The 23,651-nt window shown below is 40.8% G+C and overlaps 1 protein-coding gene across 2 annotated transcripts in view; it reads left to right on the forward strand.

Moving 5' to 3' along the window:
- The first annotated feature begins 1,633 nt into the window (after positions 1-1,633).
- The window catches only part of LOC139370558 (serine/threonine-protein kinase MARK1-like), a 78,694-nt gene continuing 56,676 nt past the window's right edge, over positions 1,634-23,651 (forward strand). For both annotated transcript variants that reach the window (XM_071110129.1, XM_071110130.1), the window contains exon 1: positions 1,634-1,912. In XM_071110129.1, the coding sequence (XP_070966230.1) occupies positions 1,862-1,912 (51 nt within the window). In that variant the 5' untranslated portion in view covers positions 1,634-1,861. The remainder of the gene's footprint in view (positions 1,913-23,651) is intronic.

The raw sequence follows: 23,651 nt of genomic DNA on the forward strand, positions 1-23,651 counted from the left end.
TGCATACATGTATTTTGTCCCCACACCAAACGTGATCACGACACGCAGGTTAAAATATCAAAACAAACTCAACCAATTATATTAATTTGGGGACAAGTCGAAAAGCATTAAACATTCATGGCAATTCGGATGCCGACAGCAGTCGCACCATTGAAAGACATAGCTTGGACTAGCCTACAAAAGCCTTTTCCTGCTCTTTTCCCATGATCCATCATAGTGGTCAGACTCGCTCAGGTGGAACAAATTTAAACTTGCACTTTTTTTTCAATGCTGATTTGAATGTCATTGAGAACAAGTGTCAACAAAAATGTTTCGTAAACATTCTGAATTTAAAAGTAATCTAGTTTTTAAAAAGTATCTAATTACAATATTTCTACTGGTAACGGATTATAGTTACCGTTTTAAGTAATTCCTTGCGTTAATGTAATCCGTTACTCCCCAACCCTGCCTACACTAACCTACAGTGTAAAACATTGCCATTCAAACAGTGTTGAAAAGAGAACGGAACATTCTGCTGCATTGTAAAGTGCAACTGTGCCAAAATATTTGAGCGCAACTAAGCGCGTTTCATTACCTTGTAAATTACACATAGGACCTGAAATCAAATCTTATTTGTCACGTGCTTCCTAAACAACAGGTGTAGACTAACAGTGAAATGCTTACCTACAGGTCCTTCACAATGCAGAGAAAATAATAAGAAAACAATGAGTAACGTTGCTACTGCCCATGTACACGGGGTACCAGAAATGTAGCATAACACAGGATGGTGACATTGACGGAAAGGGAATAGGGGATACCTAGTCAGTTGTACAAATGAATGCATATGGATTCAGGGTTGTTAGGGTACAGCATAAAGGCAAGTTTCCATTATCAATGCAGTTACCGAAATATAAACGCTAGATGGCAACATTGGCATGTTTAACTAGTTTTTGACATTGCAAGTAAGACGATAGTCCTAGGTATGGCTTTTTACTTCTGCTATTACTAAACTAGGTGATAATATTACTTGTATTTTTAATGTATGTATACGAAGTCCATCCATTTTGACCAGGAATCAATGACCAATTTGCTTATACATTATGGTATGCTTTACAAATAGGGTACTTCGAATGTTTAGGAAGGTCATAATTTAAATCGAGATGATATTCCACCCAAGAATGATGATCATTATGATGCTTTCCAAAAGGTTCGCACATGCAGGCAGATCATTGGCAGCATAGGTCAACAATCAAGAACCTTCTCCTGCTACTACAAAGACGTCATCATCCTAAACATTTTCTTTCATTCTTAATGAAAAAAATCCCTCCCTTTTATTCATGTTACTCGATCCCTCTCTCGCCACCTGGCGTTGCTACTGTCATGTTCTTTCCTCTTACAGCGTTACGAATGAATATATTTTTTTGGCTTGCATGTGTTCTATAAAATATATTCCATGAACATTGGTTGTACCCGCGTAGGCTATCCTGCATGAATCCTAGTCTTTTGGGAGGGAGAATGAAGGTCGCTCCTGTGTAGGGTGTTCCTTTTACTACTATTCCCCCATCTCGCGTTCCTAGTGTGTGTCAGCCCATCTATCAGGGTGGATCAATGCTGGATTCTCTGCTTCATACAAACTCCTATCCGTTCTCTCGGCCCGCTACACTCGCTTGCCTCGTACCCGGGGGCGCATCTATCAGCATAGATAGCCCTGCGCTGGCTCCAAGCGGGCCTTGAAGTAGATATGCTGTAGTTTGGAATATTGCGGTTTGGACGGTCGGGTTGGAAATGCCGGTGGTGTAAAAAAAAGTCACATTAATATTTCCCTCGTCGCACTGTTCTCGGCGGCTGCCAAGCTCGGTGCTTAGCGGCCTGTACACACAAAATGTCGACCAGAACGCCATTGCCCACTGTGAATGAGCGTGATACAGAGAATGTAAGTATCCAATGTATATTCTTCCCTATGGTCTATATTTTTCTAATGACGATATAATTTTTTGCTAAGTCTGTGTGGTGATGCGTGTGAATCATAATAATGCTAAAATTGGGCTTGTCTATGTAACCTATCGGTGAGCAAGTTAGCGGCATAGCCCGTGGGGGCAATGGGGATTTAGCTAACGTTACCCATCTTCTGCTATTGTCATTTTATAACGTTAGCGCATTTGAAATTGTTCGTCGGATCAAATTTTACACATGTCATTGTAGACTATCGTAGCCTACACATAAACATTCGTATTTGTAGTAGCTAGAATTTGGGCCATGTCTGCGTGGAAGACTGCGTTCTAAATGATGCTTTCGGTTATCTATGTACGGGAACCGTAGTCTACAAATCAGATACAATGTTGCCTCGCTGATTATAACAACTAGAGTTACACGGTATTTCAATTTCTGGAGGAGACCGCTGTTAAAATGTCCCATAGCATAGGACAATTGCTATTGTTAGCCTACTGCAACATTAGATCTAGACCATGTCCCCTTCATCGATGATGGCATGCAGTTCAAAAGCTGTGACTCAACTTTGAGATCATGGTAGGCCTTACGTGCGGGAAGAAATCCATCTCAGCAGGCCGTCTCTTAGTGCCTTGAATGATCATCGTCTGTCGTACGGTCGTTGATGACAAATTGTGAATGATGCATTTTGCTCAGATTTTTAAGAAAATTAACATGGCTTTCAGGTAGTTGCAGGTAGGCCTAGTTGTTACATAAATTTGTTGACTTGCAATTTAATGATTGGTATATATCCATTCATTCTTTAAGAATATAACTCATAAAGCCTCATGAGTTTAGTTCAACTGTCTTTACCCCCAAATATAAGCTTTCCCTCCTGTTTGTAAACAATGTCATTGTTAAACACTATGAAAACATTATTTTGATCTCATGGATGGTCAGTCTGCTTCCACATAGCCGTAAATGAATTTCCTCAGCAGATGTGTACCCAAATATTGCTATGATGTTGTAAATCACAGCTGTCCTGGTACATTTTGCATCCTCGAGCCATTCCGAGTGAACTGTTTCAATTACTCAATATTTTGGACAAAAACGGACGAATGTAACTAAGGCTAAGAATGTCAATGCAATGAAACTAACAAGGGCAATGATCACAAGTCAGTCGTAACGTGGCTAATTAGCTAGCTAGCTTACCTATTCATGTAGCCATTTATTTGGCAAGCTAAGAACACGGAGCCTAACCCTTCCTGGTTATGGCTAGAGATTCAGGTGTCATTTTGTTAGCTGACCAGGTCCGAACTTGAACGACTGTTATCCACAGTTAGCATATCTCTCATATCTCGTCGATCAAATGGGTGGACAGGTAGACAAGTTCCCATTCAGTTGTCAAAACGCAGGTTGTGACCAATGATGTATATAAACCCTGGATTACTGATGCTATGTATTGGCCATATTGACACTCCTCAGTAGGTGCAGTGCTTCATAGGAATGGATGGAATTCTAATTAAATTAAATGTTTTTAAAGGCAAAATGAGATATATTTAAGTTTTTGGGTGTGGACAGTAGCATTAGTAATCAAAAAAAAAAATATATATATATATATTTGAATGTTGAGATCACATGATTTAAACATATGCATTAAGGTAAGTTGTAATGGAATAAATGTGGCAATGTAGACATTTATAAATGCGTTTCTATAGCTTCCAACATATTTCTTTACAATGGTGGGGGAGTGCCAAGAAGGAGGCATGGTGTCATCAACATAGCGCTCCCTGGCAGTCATCTAGTGTGTGTATAAATCATTGGTTGGGACAAGCATGCATTAACATTTGCGATTAAGTCATTTAAATGGCGCTCTTATCCAGAGCAAATAAAGGTTCAGTGCCTTGCTGAAAGGCACATCGGCAGATTATTCACCTAGTCGTCTTAGGGATTCGAACTAGCAACTTTTCAGTTACTGGCCCAACTCTCTTAACCGCTAGGCTACCTGCCGCCCCTCAGGCATGCTGCAGAAGGGCGTTATCATTTGTCAGTGTAATTTTGACGGCCAACTACAAGCTAAAAAGTTTGAGGGCTTATCTACTGTTCCCTCGTTCGATTTTAGCTCCTTTCTCTCTGGCTAACATTTAGTTGTTGAACTTGTTGTTGATATGAATAGGCCACTGAGGGTTACAGTAGCTAGCAAGAACTTCAATTAATTTATCCAGTTAGCATATCGCTTGCGTTTGCAAATTCACTCTGGCTTTCTACTCTGATTTCAGAGCACTAATAACTAATGAATTTACGAACGCACAACACCAGCTGAATATGGCCGGTGTCAGTAAACAGGCCAAAAAAGTAATAGTCCCGAACGCTCTACATAACATGTAAACAGCCTAGCTAATCATGGTCAGAGTGCGGTGTTCTCTCATTTGTCTGTAAGTAGCAAGCTAGCCAACTTTAACCTTAGCTTGGGTGCTTGGTTGCAGGCAAGCTGCACAAGGACTACAATTCCCATCGTTTATCGGTGCAATTTTGACGGCCAACTAGCTTAAACGGCTCATCTTGCTCTGGCTAGCATTAGTTGATGTGCGTAACTGAGGGAGAGAGAGCCTACCTTTTCATGGTTGTTTGATCAAATTAACTGTAAAGTTAACAAATGGAGGAAGACTCATGTTGTATTTATATATTTACAGAAAACCATTCAGATGTGTTTTGTGGCTTTTGGCGAATGCATTCTAATGATCTAAAGTTTCGATGTTGCTACTGCCTGTAAGCACAGTCCAGTTCAAAGTGAATAATGGCTTGGACAAGCCAGATGCTTTTTTTTATTGGGTTTTATTTACTGCAGTGTTTAATTGATTGTCCAAAAGCACAGCTGCTTTGATTCCTTCTCTATATTGCTTTAGAATCTTCACATTTGGGGATGCCGTACGTCATCCCCAAACATTCTATGAAAATGACTAAGTGCTTGCAAATGCTTGCAAATGTAAAAAAGTGTCATATTATTCCTGGGGGTATGTATGAGCAGATTTTTTTAAACAAGATTTTATGTTGCTAAAACGCTTTGTTGGACTTTTAATAATGAAGCCAGTCAAGTTTTTTGAACTGTTACTGAGAAAGGTGTTTGCGATTGTGCATGTTTATGAATGACTGTTGGATCACGTGTAAAGCGTGATTCCACAGAAGCAGACGCGATAGTCCGGTGTCCCATTGTGACATAGCTACGAGGCTCTGGGACAACTGTTCGCGGGGGACGCAGCTCCCCAAAATTCCCAACCAACGCTACTTCGCATACGCGGCTTCTATTCATTTGAATGGGCGGAGCTTAGAATTAAAGTACGAAAGCCAATGGTCGAATATATCACATGAAGCAAAACTTGTCATACCAGCTGTATTTCTGCCTGCTTGAACGGCGAATAGCTCAGATACACATGAAAATATTAAATTACCTAGGGAACTAACTTCACTCGGAGATGCACAATAACATTCAAAATGGGTGTATCTTTCCTTTTAGGCCTTCTGAATAGTAGACTGACTTGTGAGAATTAAGGTATTGTGGAGATTTTCTAAATTTTCAGAACCATTCTGTCATTCTTTTGGAATGTCACATGACACAGTGGTTGTCAAATCAATTGGTGTGGTTTAAAATTCGATCTAATAGGCCTACAACTGGTATCGATCCACCTAGACTGGGTCAGCAATATCTGCGGACTGCTTTTTTGGTATAATTCATTTGGTTTAAGCCTGGGCGGTATACCGTATTTTATGATTGTTGCAGGGACCAGTTTTGGATTTTACTTTACCTTCTACACCGGTATTTGAATGTTTGGTTTGTTAAATGTTATACGCCATGTGTAATGTCAATTTTTATAGTTTATTTCGCTAATTGTGTAATTTCTTTCCGTGCCACTTTCCACACAGACCTAGCCACACCCCCTGTCACTCATTCCTCAACCAGGAGACACTTGTGTCCAGTCTGCATGATCAATGCAGCACATGCAACAATGTTGATGAAAACAATGCTGTTTTCACTTTACTTCTTAATATAAATCCACTAGCTTTCTATAATGACACTAAAGGTTTGTGTTTCTTACATCAGCAAACAGCTAGTTTGTCTTTTCTTAGCAAATTGCCCAAAATCTTTTGACCCTAATTGTTAGCAGCTTATGCTAATAGCTAACTAGCTAATAAATGTACTGAGTAAGAGCAAATAGCTAGCTAATACAGCCTGATAATACAAGTGATGGTGTAGACCAAAATCCGCATGTTTGTGCAATTGTATCTTCTCAATCAAAGAGGAATAGGCAACGCAAGAATATGTTAGCTACATGAAGTAGCTAAGAGAAAACATACAATGTAGCCAAAGCTTTTAGTGTCCCCTAGAAAACACTTATCAACATTTTAGTTCCTACTATGTCACAATTACTCCTCCCTGGCATTTTAATTCGTTGATATCTCAAACAACACTGTATTCAAAGTGCCCACTATTATATTCTAGCTATAGAATTAGAATAGTTATTTTAGTTCCATGATTCCAACAGTTTTGCTCTATTTGGCAAGTCAAATCACAATTGCAACATTTGGTTAAAAATAAGTCCTTGATGATTTGCCCAAATCGTGCAGCCCTACGTGGCAGTGTGGAAATTCTCTCAATTGAGCAGTGGTGTAAAAATACTTTCAAGTACTATTTAAGTAGTTTTTTTGGTATCTGTCCTTTTACTATTTTTAATTTTTGACTACGTTTACTTCACTATATTCCTAAAGAAATTACTGTACTTTTTACTTCATGCATTTTCCCTGACACCTACAAGTACTCTTTACATTTAGAATGCTAGCAGGACAGGAAATGGTCCAATTCACGCACTTGTCAAGAGAACATCCCTGTTCATCTACTGCCTCTGATCTGTAGGACTCACTAAACGCATGCTTTGTTTGTAAATTATGTATGAGTGTGCCCCTGGCTATCCGTAAATACAAATAGAACAAGAAAATGGTGCCATCTGGTTTGCTTAATATAAGGAATTTGAAATTATTTATACTTTTACATTTGATACATAAGTAAATTTGATCAATTACATTTACTTTTGATACTTAAGTATATTTAAAACCAAAAACATTTAAACTTTTACTCAAGTTTGACATTTGTGTAATTTTTCCACCACTGCAATTGAGTGCAGGAAATGCAGAAATGATAAAAGTGCTGAAATTTGTTTTGGTTGAATTGAACAGTATAAAACAATCAGAATGGAGAAAGACGCATTCAAATCATTTAGAATGTATGTGTTTCTTCCCTAGGATCACTCACTACTCATAAAGCAAATGTATCTTTTATTATTTTATTATTCAAAATGATTACTTTTATTATTCAAAAACTAAAAATACCGTATTATTATTTATTTTAAATACCGTGATATAATATTTTGGCCATATTGCCCAGCCCTAATTTGGATACAAAATCTCTTCAGTCAACCACCCAAAAATGTATTTAGCAAATGCATCCCTTGACATTTTCACGAGCAAATAGGCCGAACCCTTGATTTCTGTGGTCTATCCACTGCTCATTGAAAGAATGACATTCCATTCCATGAGCACCACATGACTTTACTTTTTTTTTTGTGAAGCTATACCTCACTTCCATTATTATATTGTCTGTCTCTAGTTTGCTTATTGCCTCAATACAAGATAGATTTAATGGCTGACTAATGAAATAAGTTAATACATTTAAGCATGGCATGCCACATGGAAAAGCTAAGTGCTACTGCCCTTTCTCTGAGGTATTGATCCATGCTGTCAGGAGGGAATGATATATATTAGTAGTAGGCTACAGGAGTTCTGAACAGTGCATTCTTCTACACAGCTTTGTTGTTTGTGTTGCTATCATTCCATATTCATTTCTTGGGACTAAGGCGGGTAAGAATTTCACCCTTGAAATACACATTCATTTCCTACATTGAGGTAACCTAACGTTGAAAATCCAGGCATCAGAAGCGTAGTTTCTCTTGACAGCTATCACGTTTCAGTTCTGTGTTATGTTTGAAATTACCAGCTTATGTCTAGGGAAAGCCCGTTGAAAATGGGAAAGAAGTGCTTTACTTCATTTCTGATTGCAGAACGAGTTGTTGGTTAACTTACTGTAAAATACTGCACTGAAAGAAAATGGGTTTTTGAAGACATGCAAGTTGACAGAACTGGGTCCTGTTTCCTCTTAACTGCAGTAGCAGGGCCGATTTCCATTACAATCCAGTTAAGTGCCCTATTACTAGACATTGTGTAATGCTGAAAAATAAATTGCAAATCAATGTCTTTGAATATTATTGGATGTTCAGCATAATAGTAGGCTAATGATTAGTATCTGTTCTATGTAGTGAAACGTGATTTCCTAAAGGAAATTATGACTGTTCAAGACTACTTGGAATAAGTTTGCGGGGGCATTTGCTTTTTGTTTGTGTTAAATCTTCTAGGAGAGCCTGTATTAGAGAAATGCGATTAAATGCAGGTGAAAAGTCTCTTGGACCTGTGTTGATGAATATCTGACTGCAACTTGTCTGGGCCAGGTAAAGTAGCTTGACTGGCTTCAATACTCACCTCCCCACATTGAATCAATGTAACAAATAAACTTGTGTGCCCTGCATTTGCCAAATATCTGCCTCTCTCCAGGTATATATTGAGATGGAAATAACCTCATCAAATATTTCTCAAAAGCAGGACAGCGTTGGAAAGAATTGACAAATGTGTTTTTAAAGTCCAAGGTTTTCATCATTTTGTATCACTTTATGGTATGTATAAAGTTGCTTACTGTGCATAAATTAAACCTTTGGTCTTGCAACACAAGTTCTGATAATAAATCAGAAGAAAATGAACCTCTGGGGGGTAAAGGTTTCCAATTTCCATCAGATTGGCATAAAGAGAACATCCATGTTGTGTAGTTTTAGGATGACTATCTTGCCTCTGCTGATGTCAGAACGCCCATTGTTGCCGCAGGCAATGCACTACTACTAACAGCCCCCCGGCTGTAAGGAACCAGTAACTCTCCCCGTAAAGAAAGTGAGAGTGAAAGTGAGGGAAAGAGAGGAGTTCACTAAAGCTTACCATATTACTGCTTGGCCTTTCAATCAACAATTGCATAACAAGCTTCAAGGGGTGCGAGAAAGGAGTGAGGCTTTCTAAGAGGCGGGCCGGGGGGGGGGGGGGGGGGTGGGCTAATGTACCTTTCTGGATTGCTGTGTCCAGGCAGTGCGCTCATTGTCACACAAATGCTGGAATTTTAGTGGTGTCATCGCTGTTCTTAAAAGGCACCATAGAAAGAACCTCTGGTGCACCTACCTGCTTTCCAGGAAAGGAAACCGAATCCAGTGACTCCTCGGTGACTTTCACTGTGGTCATCTGGATAGCATGGAAATAACAAAACCATTAACAGGTATTCCCATGTTTATTGTTTAGGGTACGGTTTGTCAAGAATAGTCTTTTACATTGACTGGCAATCTGAATGAAGTTCTTTCCCTGGGTTAGGTCGATAACAACCACGCTAAATAATTCCTTCTCTAGTTAGCCAAGGAAAGGGGGGATACCTAGTCAGTTATACGACTGAATGCATTCAACTGAAATGTGTCTTCCACATTTAACCCAACCCCTCTGAATCCGAGAGGTGCGAGGGGCTGCCATAATCCTCGGTGCACGGGGAACAGTGGGTTAACTGCCGTGCTTAGGGGCAGAACGACAGATTTGTACCTTGTTAACCTTTTGGTTAAAAAGATTGACTCATAACTAGGGTTGCAAAGGGTCAGGAACTTTCTGGTAAATTTCTGGAATTTGAGGAATTTTGCTTCAATTCATCAAAGTTAGGTTATAATGTGAACCTTTTTTGTGGGATACACAAGGCAATTCTATGTCTTATGGCATATTTTGGTTAAAGTATCCCCAATTCAATGGCATTGCAACCCTCTGCATGCACAGTGCATTCTTCCATCACATGTACAGCTGATTCTCAAGATCTTGCATACTAATGAGATGCTATTGAACCCACACTACTATACTGTCTGAGCCAAGGACTACATGCTTTCTGGTAAGTTTTGAATACAATATTAGGTGGGGTGAATATATTTTATGACATACATTATTTTTTGTAAACTAGTAAATACACTGCTCAAAAAAATAAAGGGAACACTTAACAACACAATGTAACTCCAAGTCAATCACACTTCTGTGAAATCAAACTGTCCACTTAGGAAGCAACACTGATTGACAATACATTTCACATGCTGTTGTGCAAATGGAATAGACAACAGGTAGAAATTATAGGCAATTAGCAAGACACCCCCAATAAAGGAGTGGTTCTGCAGGTGATGACCACTTCTCAGTTCCTATGCTTCCTGGCTGATGTTTTGGTCACTTTTGAATGCTGGCAGTGCTTTCACTTTCACATGAGATGGAGTCTACAACCCACACAAGTGGCTCAGGTAGTGCAGCTCATCCAGGATGGCACATCAATGCGAGCTGTGGCAGGAAGGTTTGCTGTGTCTGTCAGCGTAGTGTCCAGAGCATGGAGGCGCTACCAGGAGACAGGCCAATACATCAGGAGACTTGGAGGCCGTAGGAGCGCAACAACCCAGCAGCATGACTGCTACCTCCGCCTTTGTGCATTGAGGAGCAGGAGGAGCACTGCCAGAGCCCTGCAAAATGACCTCCAGCAGGCCACAAATGTGTATGTGTCTGCTCAAATGGTCAGAAACAGACTCCATGATGGTGGTATGAGGGCCCGACGTCCACAGGTGGGGGTTGTGCTTACAGCCCAACACCGTGCAGGACGTTTGGCATTTTCCAGAGAACACCAAGATTGGCAAATTCGCCACTGGCGCCCTGTGCTCTTCACAGATGAAAGCAGGTTCACACTGAGCACGTGACAGACGTGACAGTCTGGAGACTGTGGAGAACGTTCTGCTGCCTGCAACATCCTCCAGCATGACCGGTTTGGCGGTGGGTCAGTCATGGTGTGGGGTGGCATTTATTTGGGGGGCCGCATAGCCCTCCATGTGCTCGCCAGAGGTAGCCTGACTGCCATTAGGTACCGAGATGAGATCCTCAGACCCCTATGCTGGTGCGGTTGTCCCTGGGTTCCTCCTAATGCAAGACAATGCTAGACCTCATGTGGCTGGAGTGTGTCAGCAGTTCCTGCAAGAGGAAGTCATTGATGCTATGGACTTGCCCGCCCGTTCCCCAGACCTGAATCCAATTGAGCACATCTGGGACATTATGTCTCGCTCCATCCACCAACGCCACGTTGCACCACATACTGTCCAGGAGTTGGCGGATGCTTTAGTCCAGGTCTGGGAGGAGATCCCTCAGGAGACCATCCGCCACCTCATCAGGAGCATGCCTAGGTGTTGTAGGGAGGTCATACAGGCACGTGGAGGCCACACACACCACTGAGCCTCATTTTGACTTGTTTTAAGGACATTACATCAAAGTTGGATCAGCCTGTAGTGTGATTTTCCACTTTCATTTTGAGTGTGACTCCAAATCCAGACCTCCATGGGTTAATACATTTGATTTCCATTGATAATTTTTGTGTGATTTTGTTGTCAGCACATTCAACTATGTAAAGAAAAAAGTATTTAATAAGAATATTTCATTCATTCAGATCTAGGATGTGTTATTTTAGTGTTCCCTTAATTTTTTTGAGCAGTGTAGTAGCCTACAGCAAAATGTGTTTAAATAATTTCTAACTTGTTAAAATTTCTGCTAGTTGGTAGTAAAAACTGTGGGTTTTAGCTTGCTTGAGCCTGAGTGTTAATTCACCTGTTTCCATACATTTTTTATTTTAAAACATTTATCTTACAAAGGAGTTGTAAGATAACTATTTACCTGTACGTGGAATTGGATTTGTATTTTATTTTTTACTCTTAAAAAAAAAAATCTTTACATTGCCCATGGAATTTTCCTATCTGATGTGTGGAGACATTTCACTGCAGCTAATGTACATTTGTACATTTGCAAACACTGTGCCAAATCATATGTGAAGAATGCAACAAAGATGCAGAATCATCTGGCCAAGTGCATAAAGTTCCCTCTGTGCTCACAACAAGCAACCTCTGACAAAAGTCCCTCTACTTCTATTTGAGTTTTAAAAAATGAATCGGACTCCTTATCGATAGCAACAGCTCATGGTCCTCCTGGAATCAGAAGTTGTTTTTGACTCATTGGAGGAACATAGTCAGAAATGCTGATGAATGTCTTGCTCGAGCTGTATATGCAACTGGTTCACCTCTGATGCTCACAGGCAATGTGTATTGGAAGAGATTTCTGAATGTTCTTCGCCCAGCATACACTTCTCCAACCAGACATGCGTTATCTACTCATTTGCTGGATGCAGAGTTCAACAGAGTTCAAGTGAAGGCCAAGCAAATCATAGAGAAAAGAGACTGTATTGCAATAATCTCTGATGGGTGGTCGAATGTTCGTGGGCAAGGAATAATTAACTACATCTCCACCCCTCAACCAGTATTCTACAAGAACACAGACACAAGGGACAGCAGACACACCGGTCTCTACATTGCAGATGAGCTGAGGGCAGTCATCAATGACCTTGGACCACAGAAGGTATTTTCACTGGTGACAGACAATGCTGCAAACATGAAGGCTGCTTGGTCTAAAATGGATGAGTCCTACCCTCGCATCACACCCATTGGCTGTGCTGCTCATGCAATGAATCTGCTCCTCGTGGACATCATGGCACTGAAATCAATGGATACACTCTACAAGAGAGCCAAGGAAATCGTTAGGTATGTGAAGGGTCAAGTTACAGCAGTAATCTACCTCACCAAGCAAAGTGAGAAGAATAAGAGCACCACATTGTAGTTGCCCAGCAACACCCGTTGGGGTGGTGTTGTCGTCTCCTGGAGGGGAAGGAGTCTCTCCAAGAAATGTCAATTTCATAGTCTGCTGATTATGGACAGCCCCATCAAGAGGATCCTCCTGGATGATGTATTTTGTGAGAGAGTGGTAAGCAGCCTGAAACTCCTGAAACGTGTAGCAGTAGCCATTGCACGGATTGAGGGAGACAATGCCATCCTGTCTGATGTTCAGACTCTGCTTGCAGATGTAAGAGAAGAAATCCGTACTGCCCTGCCCACTTCAGTTGCTCCAAGCAGAGGAAATTACAGTTCTAAAAATGCATCAAAAAGCGTGAAGACTTCTGCTTGAAGCCCATACATGCCGCAGCGTACATGTTGGACCCCAAGTATTCTGGCAAGAGCATCCTGTCTAGTGCAGAGATCAATAAGGCCTGTGGTGTCATCACTACTGTCTCACCACCTTGGCCTGGATGAGGGCAAGGTTCTTGGCAGTCTGGTGAAGTACACTTCCAAGCAAGGGCTTTGGGATGGAGATGCAATATGGCAGTCGTGCCACCATATCTTATCAGCCACCTGGTGGAAGGGACTTTGTGGATCTGAGGCTGTTTCCCCTGTTGCCTCCATCATCCTCCAAATCCCACCAACTTCATCCATTTCCGAGTGCAACTGGTCCTTGTTTGGGAACACACCCAAAGCACGCAACAGGCTGACCGACAAGGGTTGAAAAATTGGTCGCCATCCGGGCAAATTTGAGGCTTTTTGAGCCTGACAACGAGCCAACCTCCACTAGGTTGGAAAGTGACCGTGAAGATAATGCCTCAGTGTCTGATGTTCAAGAGGTGGACATTGAGGTCCAGGGAGAAGACATGGAAGATAACCAAAGCGTTTGTTTCTAGACTATGATTTCACAGATGTATGTTGAAAATGTTTGGATCATTTAATATAAAAATAATATCATTTAATATTCCCTTTTGTTGTTCAGTGAAATGATCCCATGTGAAGAGTCAACTCATTTAATTAAAGTTTTATTTCTATTGGAAGGATTTAATCATTTGCTATTGTCTACTTATGAAAAGGTTTATGTTTTTGTATGATATGGTAAATATATCCAATGCAAAAGGTTTCTACATTTAAATGGTATTAATATTAATTTGCATATATTTCCATTAATTCCCACAAAGTTTCCACCCCTGAATATTTTCCATTAAATGTGCAACCCTACTCATAACCTCAGTGGACATCAAAGTATGTCTAACTTTCTACAGCGCCTTTCATATTAAATTACCCTTGGTCAGCTTAGTTTACACAGAATAGTCCCCTTGGAATGAATCATAAACAGACTTTTCTTGAAAAGTAACTAATGCATTTCATTTCTCAAACAACACATCAGTCAATGGCCCTGACTCGTAAGGGTGAAGCAAGAAAAGGAACGGCCCATTGGTGTCCTGTAAATGTGTTTACGATTGACAGTATGCATCCACTCCGGGCCCTGTTCCATTTAGATTTCATTTGATCCGTTGCAGAGTCACCTTGCAACCCTGTGGCACATATGGCAACATTTATAGCTAGTGCCCGCAAGAAACCAGCAATGGTCGATACAGATCATATTTGGCGCTGCATAAACACAAGTGTTGCGTACACTTACTAGCAGCCAATGGCGGCTCACTTGGATGGAAACATAAATAATCTAAGGACGTTTATCCACTTCAGCAGGTAATAAAGCTCAGTGGTTCTGGTATACGTTTGTTAGTTAGGGACTGGAAATTTGCATAAGTCGTAAAGCTAATTGCATCACAGCTCATTGCATCTGACTCCCAGTGTCAATGTTGCATTTGCATCTCTCCCTAGTAGCTAAAGGAGGAAACTAATTGATACGATAATACCGAAATGAAGACCAGAAAAAGATGACCCTAAGTGCAGCAGATTATACAGCCCACATGCAATGCCAGTATAACTCTAGCTTTTGGAAAGTCTCTGTGCCCACGAACCAGACAAGTCGGTAGCTATGTCTGTGATCTGTGAGAGAAACTAATCAAGAGGTTCATAACGAATGCCCAGATACAAGTGGCAACAGCTGCTCTTATAGTCCGATGCGATTCAACACCGGTCCCAGGTTTCTGTCATTCTGCATGGTTGGACAGCTTATCGATGGGACCGCGAAGTCCGATGCCATTGTGGCATGCCTGCATTACGTCCTCAACCATGTTGAGCTACAAAATTGACCACGTTTGAGGTTTGCGCTGGAGCAGTTGACAAGGTTCATTTGATCAACGCTTCCCTCAGGGCCAAAGCAAGGGAGAAGAGAATGTTGGGGAAATTACATAATTGGAGTTTCCCCTATAGACATCTGTGCTCTAGATGACATGAATGAGGTAAGGGAAGGTATCTGCTTTCAAAGCTCGGGAGGAATTGGTAAATTTAATTCCCTCACGTCCTTGCAGGGCTACAGTTTCCAACTTTTGTGAAGCATCACCGTCAAAATGAGCACAGATAATAAGCTGATATGAAACCCTTGTGTGGTTTTGATATTGTTCAACAAGACTATATTCCTTCTCAAAATGTCCTTGAGTTCAGAGGTCAATAGATGCACAGTATATAGATATTCTGTTTTAAATTAGTGTTTTACTGAAAGTCATGAGGGTCAAACCATATTAGTTCCCACAGGAGTTCTTGAATTAGTCCCTTTTTCAGATACATTTATTTGAGTCTCACTTTTCCACACTGGACAATAGATTTTCAAGACTTTTGATTCTGAAATCCCCAAGAGGTGGAAACGAATAAAAACCAGCGCCAAAGTCAATGGACCTGAAAAAGCTTCCTCAGTAGCTTAGATAAACTTCTCTTGCCCTCACAATGACCTTCAGTCTGTTCCCGGTAGTCGAGCCTTGGACTAGGTGGATGTTGATTTTATGAGGTAATTCCTCAGCGCTCTAGCCCTCTGTCGTGTTTTGTGCGAGACAAACCCTGGCAGTGAAAGGGAAGTAAGTCCACAGCTAGAGTGAGTCCCATGCCGTTGTTTCATTCATTCAGACCTGACACTGTCAATCTCTTTCTCTCACAGACAGACACACAGACACACACACACACACACACACACACACACACCCTGTTTACTGCAGTAATAGACTCAGGTCAACCTCAGTTCAGGAAATAAATGGGTACAGTGTGAGACTGTGAGTAGGCTATATGTCACACTGAGTACAAGGGTACTTTTAGTACAAGGGGGCGGCAGGTAGCTTAGTGGTTAGAGCATTTGGCCAGTAAACGAAAGGTTGCTGGTTCAAATACCCAAGCCGACAAGGTTAAAAATATCTGTACCCTTGAGCAAGGCACTTAACCCTAATTTTCTCCAATGGTGCCGTACTAATATGGCTGACCCTGTAAAACAACACTTCACTGCACCTATCCAGTGTATGTGACAAAACATATCTACAGTACCAGTCAAAGTTAATTTTTAAAATTATTTTCTACATTCATCAAATACGATAACACACATGAAATCATATAGTAACCAAAAAAGTGTTAAACAAATCCAAATCTATTTTAGATTCTTCAAAAATAGACACCCCTTTCCTTGACAGTTTTGCACACTGTTGGCATTCTCTCAACCAGCTTCACCTGGAATGTTTTTCCAACAGTCTTGAAGGACTTCCCACAGATGCTGAGCACTTTTTGGCTGCTTTTTCTTCACTCTACGTTGCAACTCATCCCAAACCATCTCCATTGGGTTGATGTCGGGTGATTGTGGAGGCCAGGTCATCTGATGCAGCACAGCCACTTTCCTTTTTGGTAAAATAACCCGTACACAGCCTGTTGGGTCATTGTCCTGTTGAAAAATAAATGGTTGTCCTACTAAGTGCAAAATAGATAGGATAGTGTATCGCTTCACAATGCTGTGGTAGCCATGCTGGTTAAGTGTGCCTTGAGTTCTAAAGAAATCAGTGTCACCATCAAAGCACCATCACACCACCACCTCCATGCTTCACGGTGAGAACCACACAAATGCGGAGATCCTCCGTTCACCTACTCTGTGTCTCACAAAGACACGGCGTGGCTACCACAGCATTCTGCAGCGATACGCCATCCTATCTGGTTTGCGCTTAGTGGGACAATAATTTTGTTTTTCAACAGAACAATGACCCAACACACTTCCAGGCTGTGTAAGGGCTATTTTACCAAGAAGAAGAGTGATGGAGTGCTGCATGAGATGACCTGGCCTTCACCCGACGTCAACCCAATTGAGATGGTTTGGAATGAGTTGTACAGCTGAGTGAAGGAAAAGCAGCCAACAAGTGCTCAGCATATGTGGGAACTCATTCAAGACTGTTGGAAAAGCATTCCAGGTGAAGCTGCCAAGAGTGCCAAGCTGTCATCAAAGCAAAGGGTGGCAACTTTGAAGAATATAAAATTATATTTTGATTTGAAAACTTGTTTTGCTTACTACATGATTCCATGTGTTATTTTAATAGTTTTAATGTCTTCACTAATATTCTACAGTGTAGAAATTTGTAAAAATAAAGAAAAACCCATGAAGGAGGTAGGTGTGTCTGAACTTTTGACTGGTACATCTTTCTTTTTTTACAAGCGGGGACATATGCCCCGATAGCTTCCAATGACTGAGCAGTTGATTGACAATATTACTGCTGATGCCAGTACTTGGATATACTCTCCCATCTGATAGTGTGCTGGAGGTAGATATCTTTTCATATTTCACTTGCAGTCTTTGCTTTGTCTTTTCAAAGCAATTTTCTGACTGAGATTACCCAAGTGTTGACCTGCATCAGAGCTAGAGCAAAAAAAAATGTTTTGCGTCCGCTATTAAAAGTTTTGGTTATGTTGATTATTATCAGTGTAGGAAATATAATGATAAATCAAAGGCAAGTTTAATCTCGGCCAACTTTGTTTTAGGCTTTTGAATGATTTATTAATTGAATTGTCAATGTTTAAGGGAGCGTCTTTACACAACATGCCATTTGTCAGGAATGTTCTGCAGGTTACTAGAAGGGCAGGTAGTTAGGTAGCTGGAAGTTGAATATGAGAGTAGATTGCATGAATTCTCATATAGCACCCCCCCCTTATTCATTTTGATTTAAAAGACCAAACTGATCCTAGATCAGGGCCCATATCCACAAAGTGTGTCATATTAGGAGTGCTGATATAGGATCAGTTTTTCCTTCTAGAACATAATGGATAAAAGTTTAAGAGTCGGTGGACCTGATCCTAGATACAATTTAATTTGTCACATGTGGCAAATACAACCGGTTTAGACCTTACTCTGAAATGCTTACTTTCAAGCCCTTAACCAACAATGAAGTTCAAGAAATGGTATTAAGAAAATATTTACTAAATACAATAAAATAGCAATAATGAGGCTATATACAGGGGGTACTGGTACCGAGTCAATGTGCAGGGTAACAGGTTAGTCGAGGTAAATTTAGGTAGGGGTAAAGTGATTATGCCTAGATAATAAACGGGGGGGGGGGTCAGTCAATATACATTGTCCTGGTGGCCATTTTGATTAATTGTTCAGCAGTCTTATGGCTTGGGGGTAGAAGCTGTTAATGATCCTTTTGGACCTATACTTGGTGCTCCGGTACTGCTGGCCGTGCGGTAGCAGAGGGAACAGTCTATGACTTGGGTGACTGGAGTGTGTGACAATTTTTTGGGGCCTTCCTCTGAGACCGCCTCGTATATAGGTCCTGGATAGAACCTTTATTTAACTAGGCTGGAATTTAACTGGATGGTAGGAAGCTTTGCCCCAGTGATGTACTGGGCCATACGCACTACCCTCTGTAGCTCCTTACAGTCGGATGCCGAACAGTCGCCTTACCAGGCGGTGATGCAACTCGATGGTGCAGCTGTAGAACTTTTTGAGGATTTGGGGACCCATGACAAATCTTTTCAGTCTCATGAGGGGGTAATAGGTTTTGTTGTGCCCTCGTCACGACTGTCTTGGTGTGCTTGGACAATGTTAGTTTGTTGCTGATGTGGACACCAAGGAACTTAACTCTCAACCCGTTCCACTACAGCCCCGTCAATGTTAATGGGGGCCTGTTCGGTCCTCCTTTTTTTTGTGTCCATTCCTACTAGATGCCTTTTATGAATACAGGCTCAGGAATGACCTGAGCGCTTCATTTTGCCTTTAGTGATCAAACCAGATTGTAGAGTGGCAGACGAGGAAGGAGAATTCAGAAAACGTGTGTTACAAAACACGATGGTCCGTTGCTAGGGCTTAGCGAGCCATGCTAGCGTGAACGAGCGAGCAAGTTGAGCAGAAATAAGTGGCGAACTGCTAAAAGCAAGGGCAAACACCAGAGATGCCCCTAACCCCCATTCAGAAGGTAGGCAACATGAACTATCTGGATGGAAAAAATTGGTTGAAACAACAGTGGGCACTGGTGCTGTGTAATGGGCTGATCTGAAAAAACATCCATCAAACATCTGTGATTTAATTAGACTAAGTTAGGGTGTTATAATAATACTGTAATGAAATGAGAGGAAGTGTGGTCTGTGAAACCTCAACATTCTGGTTGGTTGGTTATATTATAATACCACTATACGGTATAATGCTATCATTAGGATAATATTGTTGATTATACTTTGCCATAGTGTTAAGCATTTCCCAATGTCACCTATTTTGTTGACTATATCAGTCTGTTTGTATAATGATATGCTTTCCATTTTTATTGGAGGGAGATGCCACTGTCCCACATCTGGTAGCCCATATATGGAGGTGACTAGTAGCGTGTTGATATTGCTCACAAAGTAGACCACAACTGCACAAGGCTCCTGCCAAAGGATGGAGAAGGAAAACATAACGACAGCACTCCATCTCTATATGCTGCTGTCACTTGTGTTAGTTGTGCAGCCCCACCTGTTTTTACGTTTTCAAGGAATTACCTATAATATGCAATTCATCACTCCCCTTCTGAAGGAGACACTCCTTGACAACACTCCACAAATCTGATTTTACGACCCTCCGGTCGGCAGTCGCTAAATTATCTGTGAGCTCTGCCCAACACCACCATTTTCCCATCTGGCGTAACGAACTGCGTTGAGGCTAACGACGACTTCTGCGTTTGTCCCAAGGTCACAGCCTTTTTTCTCCTCTCCAGATATATTACATTTCGTCAGTGTTTACAATGGCGGGTCGTCTTGTTTATTCGATCATTACCATAATTGACCTCCTTGTGTCCCCAAGTACGACAGTACTGGCCTATATTTTTGGCAAGGTTTTCTTGGGACAAACACTCACGCAGTCACCAGTGATAAATTCCTCAAGTGATTGAGACCTGGGATGTGTTCACTAGGGAAATGAATGGCAGTGCTACAAAAGTGCTCAAACTACAGAGGATAAATGTGAATTCAGCGTGGTACAAGGAGAAGTATGGTCATGACAAATATCTGCGCTAAATGTACTTTACCAATTGTTACAGGGTTAATCCCTGACACCCCTTCCCTGTTACATTGTCACGAAGCCATTGGCATACATTGGCATTGGTGTACTTAATCTTATTACTATTTACTAATTTGATTGTGCGGTGTATCGGTATACTACGATCCCACTGCTTATGTATACAGTACAGTGACATTCAATACAGTGGCATCAGTCCATCATAATGTCAAGATCAGAGGCACATAATCTGAATTCATCTGAAACGGGAGCTGTGTGTTGAGATTTGTGCCCAGTAGCAATGTCTTTATGAGGAAAATATCTAGAAACTCCCATGTGTTTGTTATTGGGAAGATGGCGGTGGGAAGAAATTCTGACTTTTGGAAACAAATGAATGTTTAGTATACACACTGGATAGTACTGTATTTTGGCCTAACTACTACGGTGTATAAATGTCTATGAACTACTATCAATGTGTCACTAACGAACACATGGGTCACTAATTCCTGTGGTTGCAAAAAAAGTTATTTGTCTGATAATGTCAAGGAGGTTAAGGCATCACACATGGGCTGCCTCGGAAGTGGACGGTGACACCTGAATTCTTGCTACGCGTGCCGTGGGTACAGCTGCCAGGGTTTCAAAGTCAAACAGTCGGATCATATATCCAGGTTAGAAGTCCAACATCAACAAGTTGAGATCCAGTAACTACATTTTTTTTTGTCCCACAACCCAATTTTGATATCAGACAATTATTACGACCTCACCCTGTGATAAATGTGTTAGAATCAACTAGAGGTCGACCGATTTTATGATTTTTCAACACCGATACCTATTATTTGAGGACCAAAAAAAGCAGATACCGATTAATCGGTATTTTAACTCTTAACACTTATTTTAACTTAATATAATACATCAATAAAAATCCATTTAACCTCAAATAAATAATGAAACATGTTCAATTTGGTTTAAATAATGCAAAAACAAAGTGGTGGAGAAGTAAAAGTGCAATATGTGCCATGTAAAAAAGCTAACGTTTGAGTTCCTTGCTCAGAACATGAGAACATGTGAAAGTTGGTGGTTCCTTTTAACATGAGACTTCAATATTCCAAGGTAAGAGGGTTTAGGTTGTAGTTAATATAGTATTTATAGGACTATTTCTCTCTATACCATTTGTATTGCATATACCTTTGACTATTGGATGTTCTTATAGGCACTTTTGTATTGCCAGTATAACAGTATAGCTTCCGTCCCTCTCCTTGCCCCTACCTGGGCTCGAACCAGGAACACATCGACAACAGCCACACTCGAAGCAGCGTTACCCATGCAGAGCAAGGGGAACAACTACTCCAAGTCTCAGAGCAAGTGACGTTTGAAACGCTATTAGCGCGCACCCCGCTAACTAGCTAGCCATTTCACATCGGTTACACCAGCCATTAGGCTGATAGGCTTGAAGTCATAAACAGCGCTGTGCTTGCGAAGAGCTGCTTGCAAAACGCACAAAAGTCCTGTTTGAATGAATGCTTACGAGCCTGCTGCTGCCTACCATCGCTCAGTCAGACTGCTCTATCAAATCATAGACTTAATTATAACATAACACACAGAAATACGAGCCTTTGGTCATTAATATGGTCGAATCCGGAAACTATTATTTTGAAAACAAAATGTTTAATCTTTCAGTGAAATACCGTTCGGTATTTTATCTAACGGGTGGCATCCCTAAGTCTAAATATTCTTGTTACATTGCACAACCTTCAATGTTATGTCATAATTACGTACAATTCTGGCAAATTAGTTCGCAATGAGGGGCGGCAGGGTAGCCTAGTGGTTAGAGCGTTGAACTAGTAACCGGAAGGTTGTCAGCTCAGGGGTTTGAACTTGCAAGGTACAAATCTGTCGTTCTGCCCCTGAACAGGCAGTTAATCCACTGTTCCTAGGCTGTCATTGAAAATAATCGTCGTCCAACGATTGTGCTTTTTTTCGCAGATGCGCTTTTGTTAAATTATCCCCCAGCGTTGCATCGATTTGTATGCAACGCAGGACACGATAGATAAACTAGTAATATCAACCATGTAACTAGTGATTATGATTGATTGTTTTTTATAAGATAAGTTTAATGCTAGCTAGCAACTTCTACTGCGTAACAGGCAGGCTCCTCGTGGAGTGCAACAAGAGGCAGGTGGTTAGAGCGTTGGACTAGTTAACTGTAAGGTTGCAAGATTGGATCCCCCGAGCAGACAAGGTGAAAATCTGTCGTTCTTCCCCTGAACAAGGCAGTTAACCCACCATTCCTAGGCCGTCATTGAAAATAAGAATGTGTTCTTAACTGACTTGCCTTTTTTTTTTAAACGGCAAAATCGGCGCCCAAAAATACTAATTTCCGATTGTTATGAAAACTTGAAATCGGCCCTAATTAATCGGCCATTCCGATTAATCGGCCGATCTCTAGAATCAACAGCCAGTGACAGTCTTAAAATTCAGTCTGAAATGCTATAAAATAAAAAAGACAGTCTGAAGTATGGTTTGATGTGATTTGAAATGCATCGGAGGTATTGGGAAGTTCAGGAAAACATCAGGGAAGATCATCACGCAATAATTGTGTGATCTGTGTAGAAAATAACATTACTTTTCAATTTGATACATTCAATTGGCGACAGATTTTCATGCGAATACTCTTAAAATCCGCATAAAAACAATGTGCATTTTCCCACCAGAAACGTTTCCACCAAATTGACTTGTTGCATATTAAAGGCTGTGAATTATGTAGTTCACATAAAACTAACTTTTGTGGTAAAATTCCCATGTACCAAATAAAAAACACAAGTTAAATGGGTATCCATTGCATTTTCAACTCTACTGTTTTGTCACTAAAATGTTGCGTTATAAACTATAGCAAATGTGCCCACTCTGGTTTTATTATTGACAAAAGAGCAAGATTATTTGTATGTATCAAACAGAAGCCAAGCATCGATCATCCTGACACCAGAAAAATACCCTTGATATTTATTGAATAAGAGCATGAAGCTCATCACTGTGCATTTTCACCACCCTGTGAAGTATATAACTTATTTCATCAGTAGCCTAATAAACTGCGTGCTTTCCCGAGTTGTAGTGGGAGGATCACACAACATATCATCACGTGACTTTGATATGATGGTTATATTAATCAATATTTGCACATAAAAGCGTTTCCACTGCCATTTCTCGCATAATTAATTTTACAAGAACGAAAAGATCCCACCTTGTCTTATTGATTTGTTTTGTTGACATTTGTAAAGTTTAGAGTAACATTTGCTGTTTCCATCAGGCCTGTCATGATTTTTATCAGACATGTACTTACTGGATGGAAACCTGATTTATGTAGCAGATATAGTATCACTAGCTGTTTTAGCTTTCTGACTGTGTAGAAGAGACATGCATGTTGCTGGTGGAAAGCTGGTCTAGTCGTAATGCCGCAGCCTCTGGCATACATCTTAGATGTTGGGCATTCGTTTAAATCTGGCCTA

Source organism: Oncorhynchus clarkii, chromosome 17, assembly GCF_045791955.1.
Source record: "Oncorhynchus clarkii lewisi isolate Uvic-CL-2024 chromosome 17, UVic_Ocla_1.0, whole genome shotgun sequence".
Classification (NCBI taxonomy): Eukaryota; Metazoa; Chordata; class Actinopteri; order Salmoniformes; family Salmonidae; genus Oncorhynchus; species Oncorhynchus clarkii.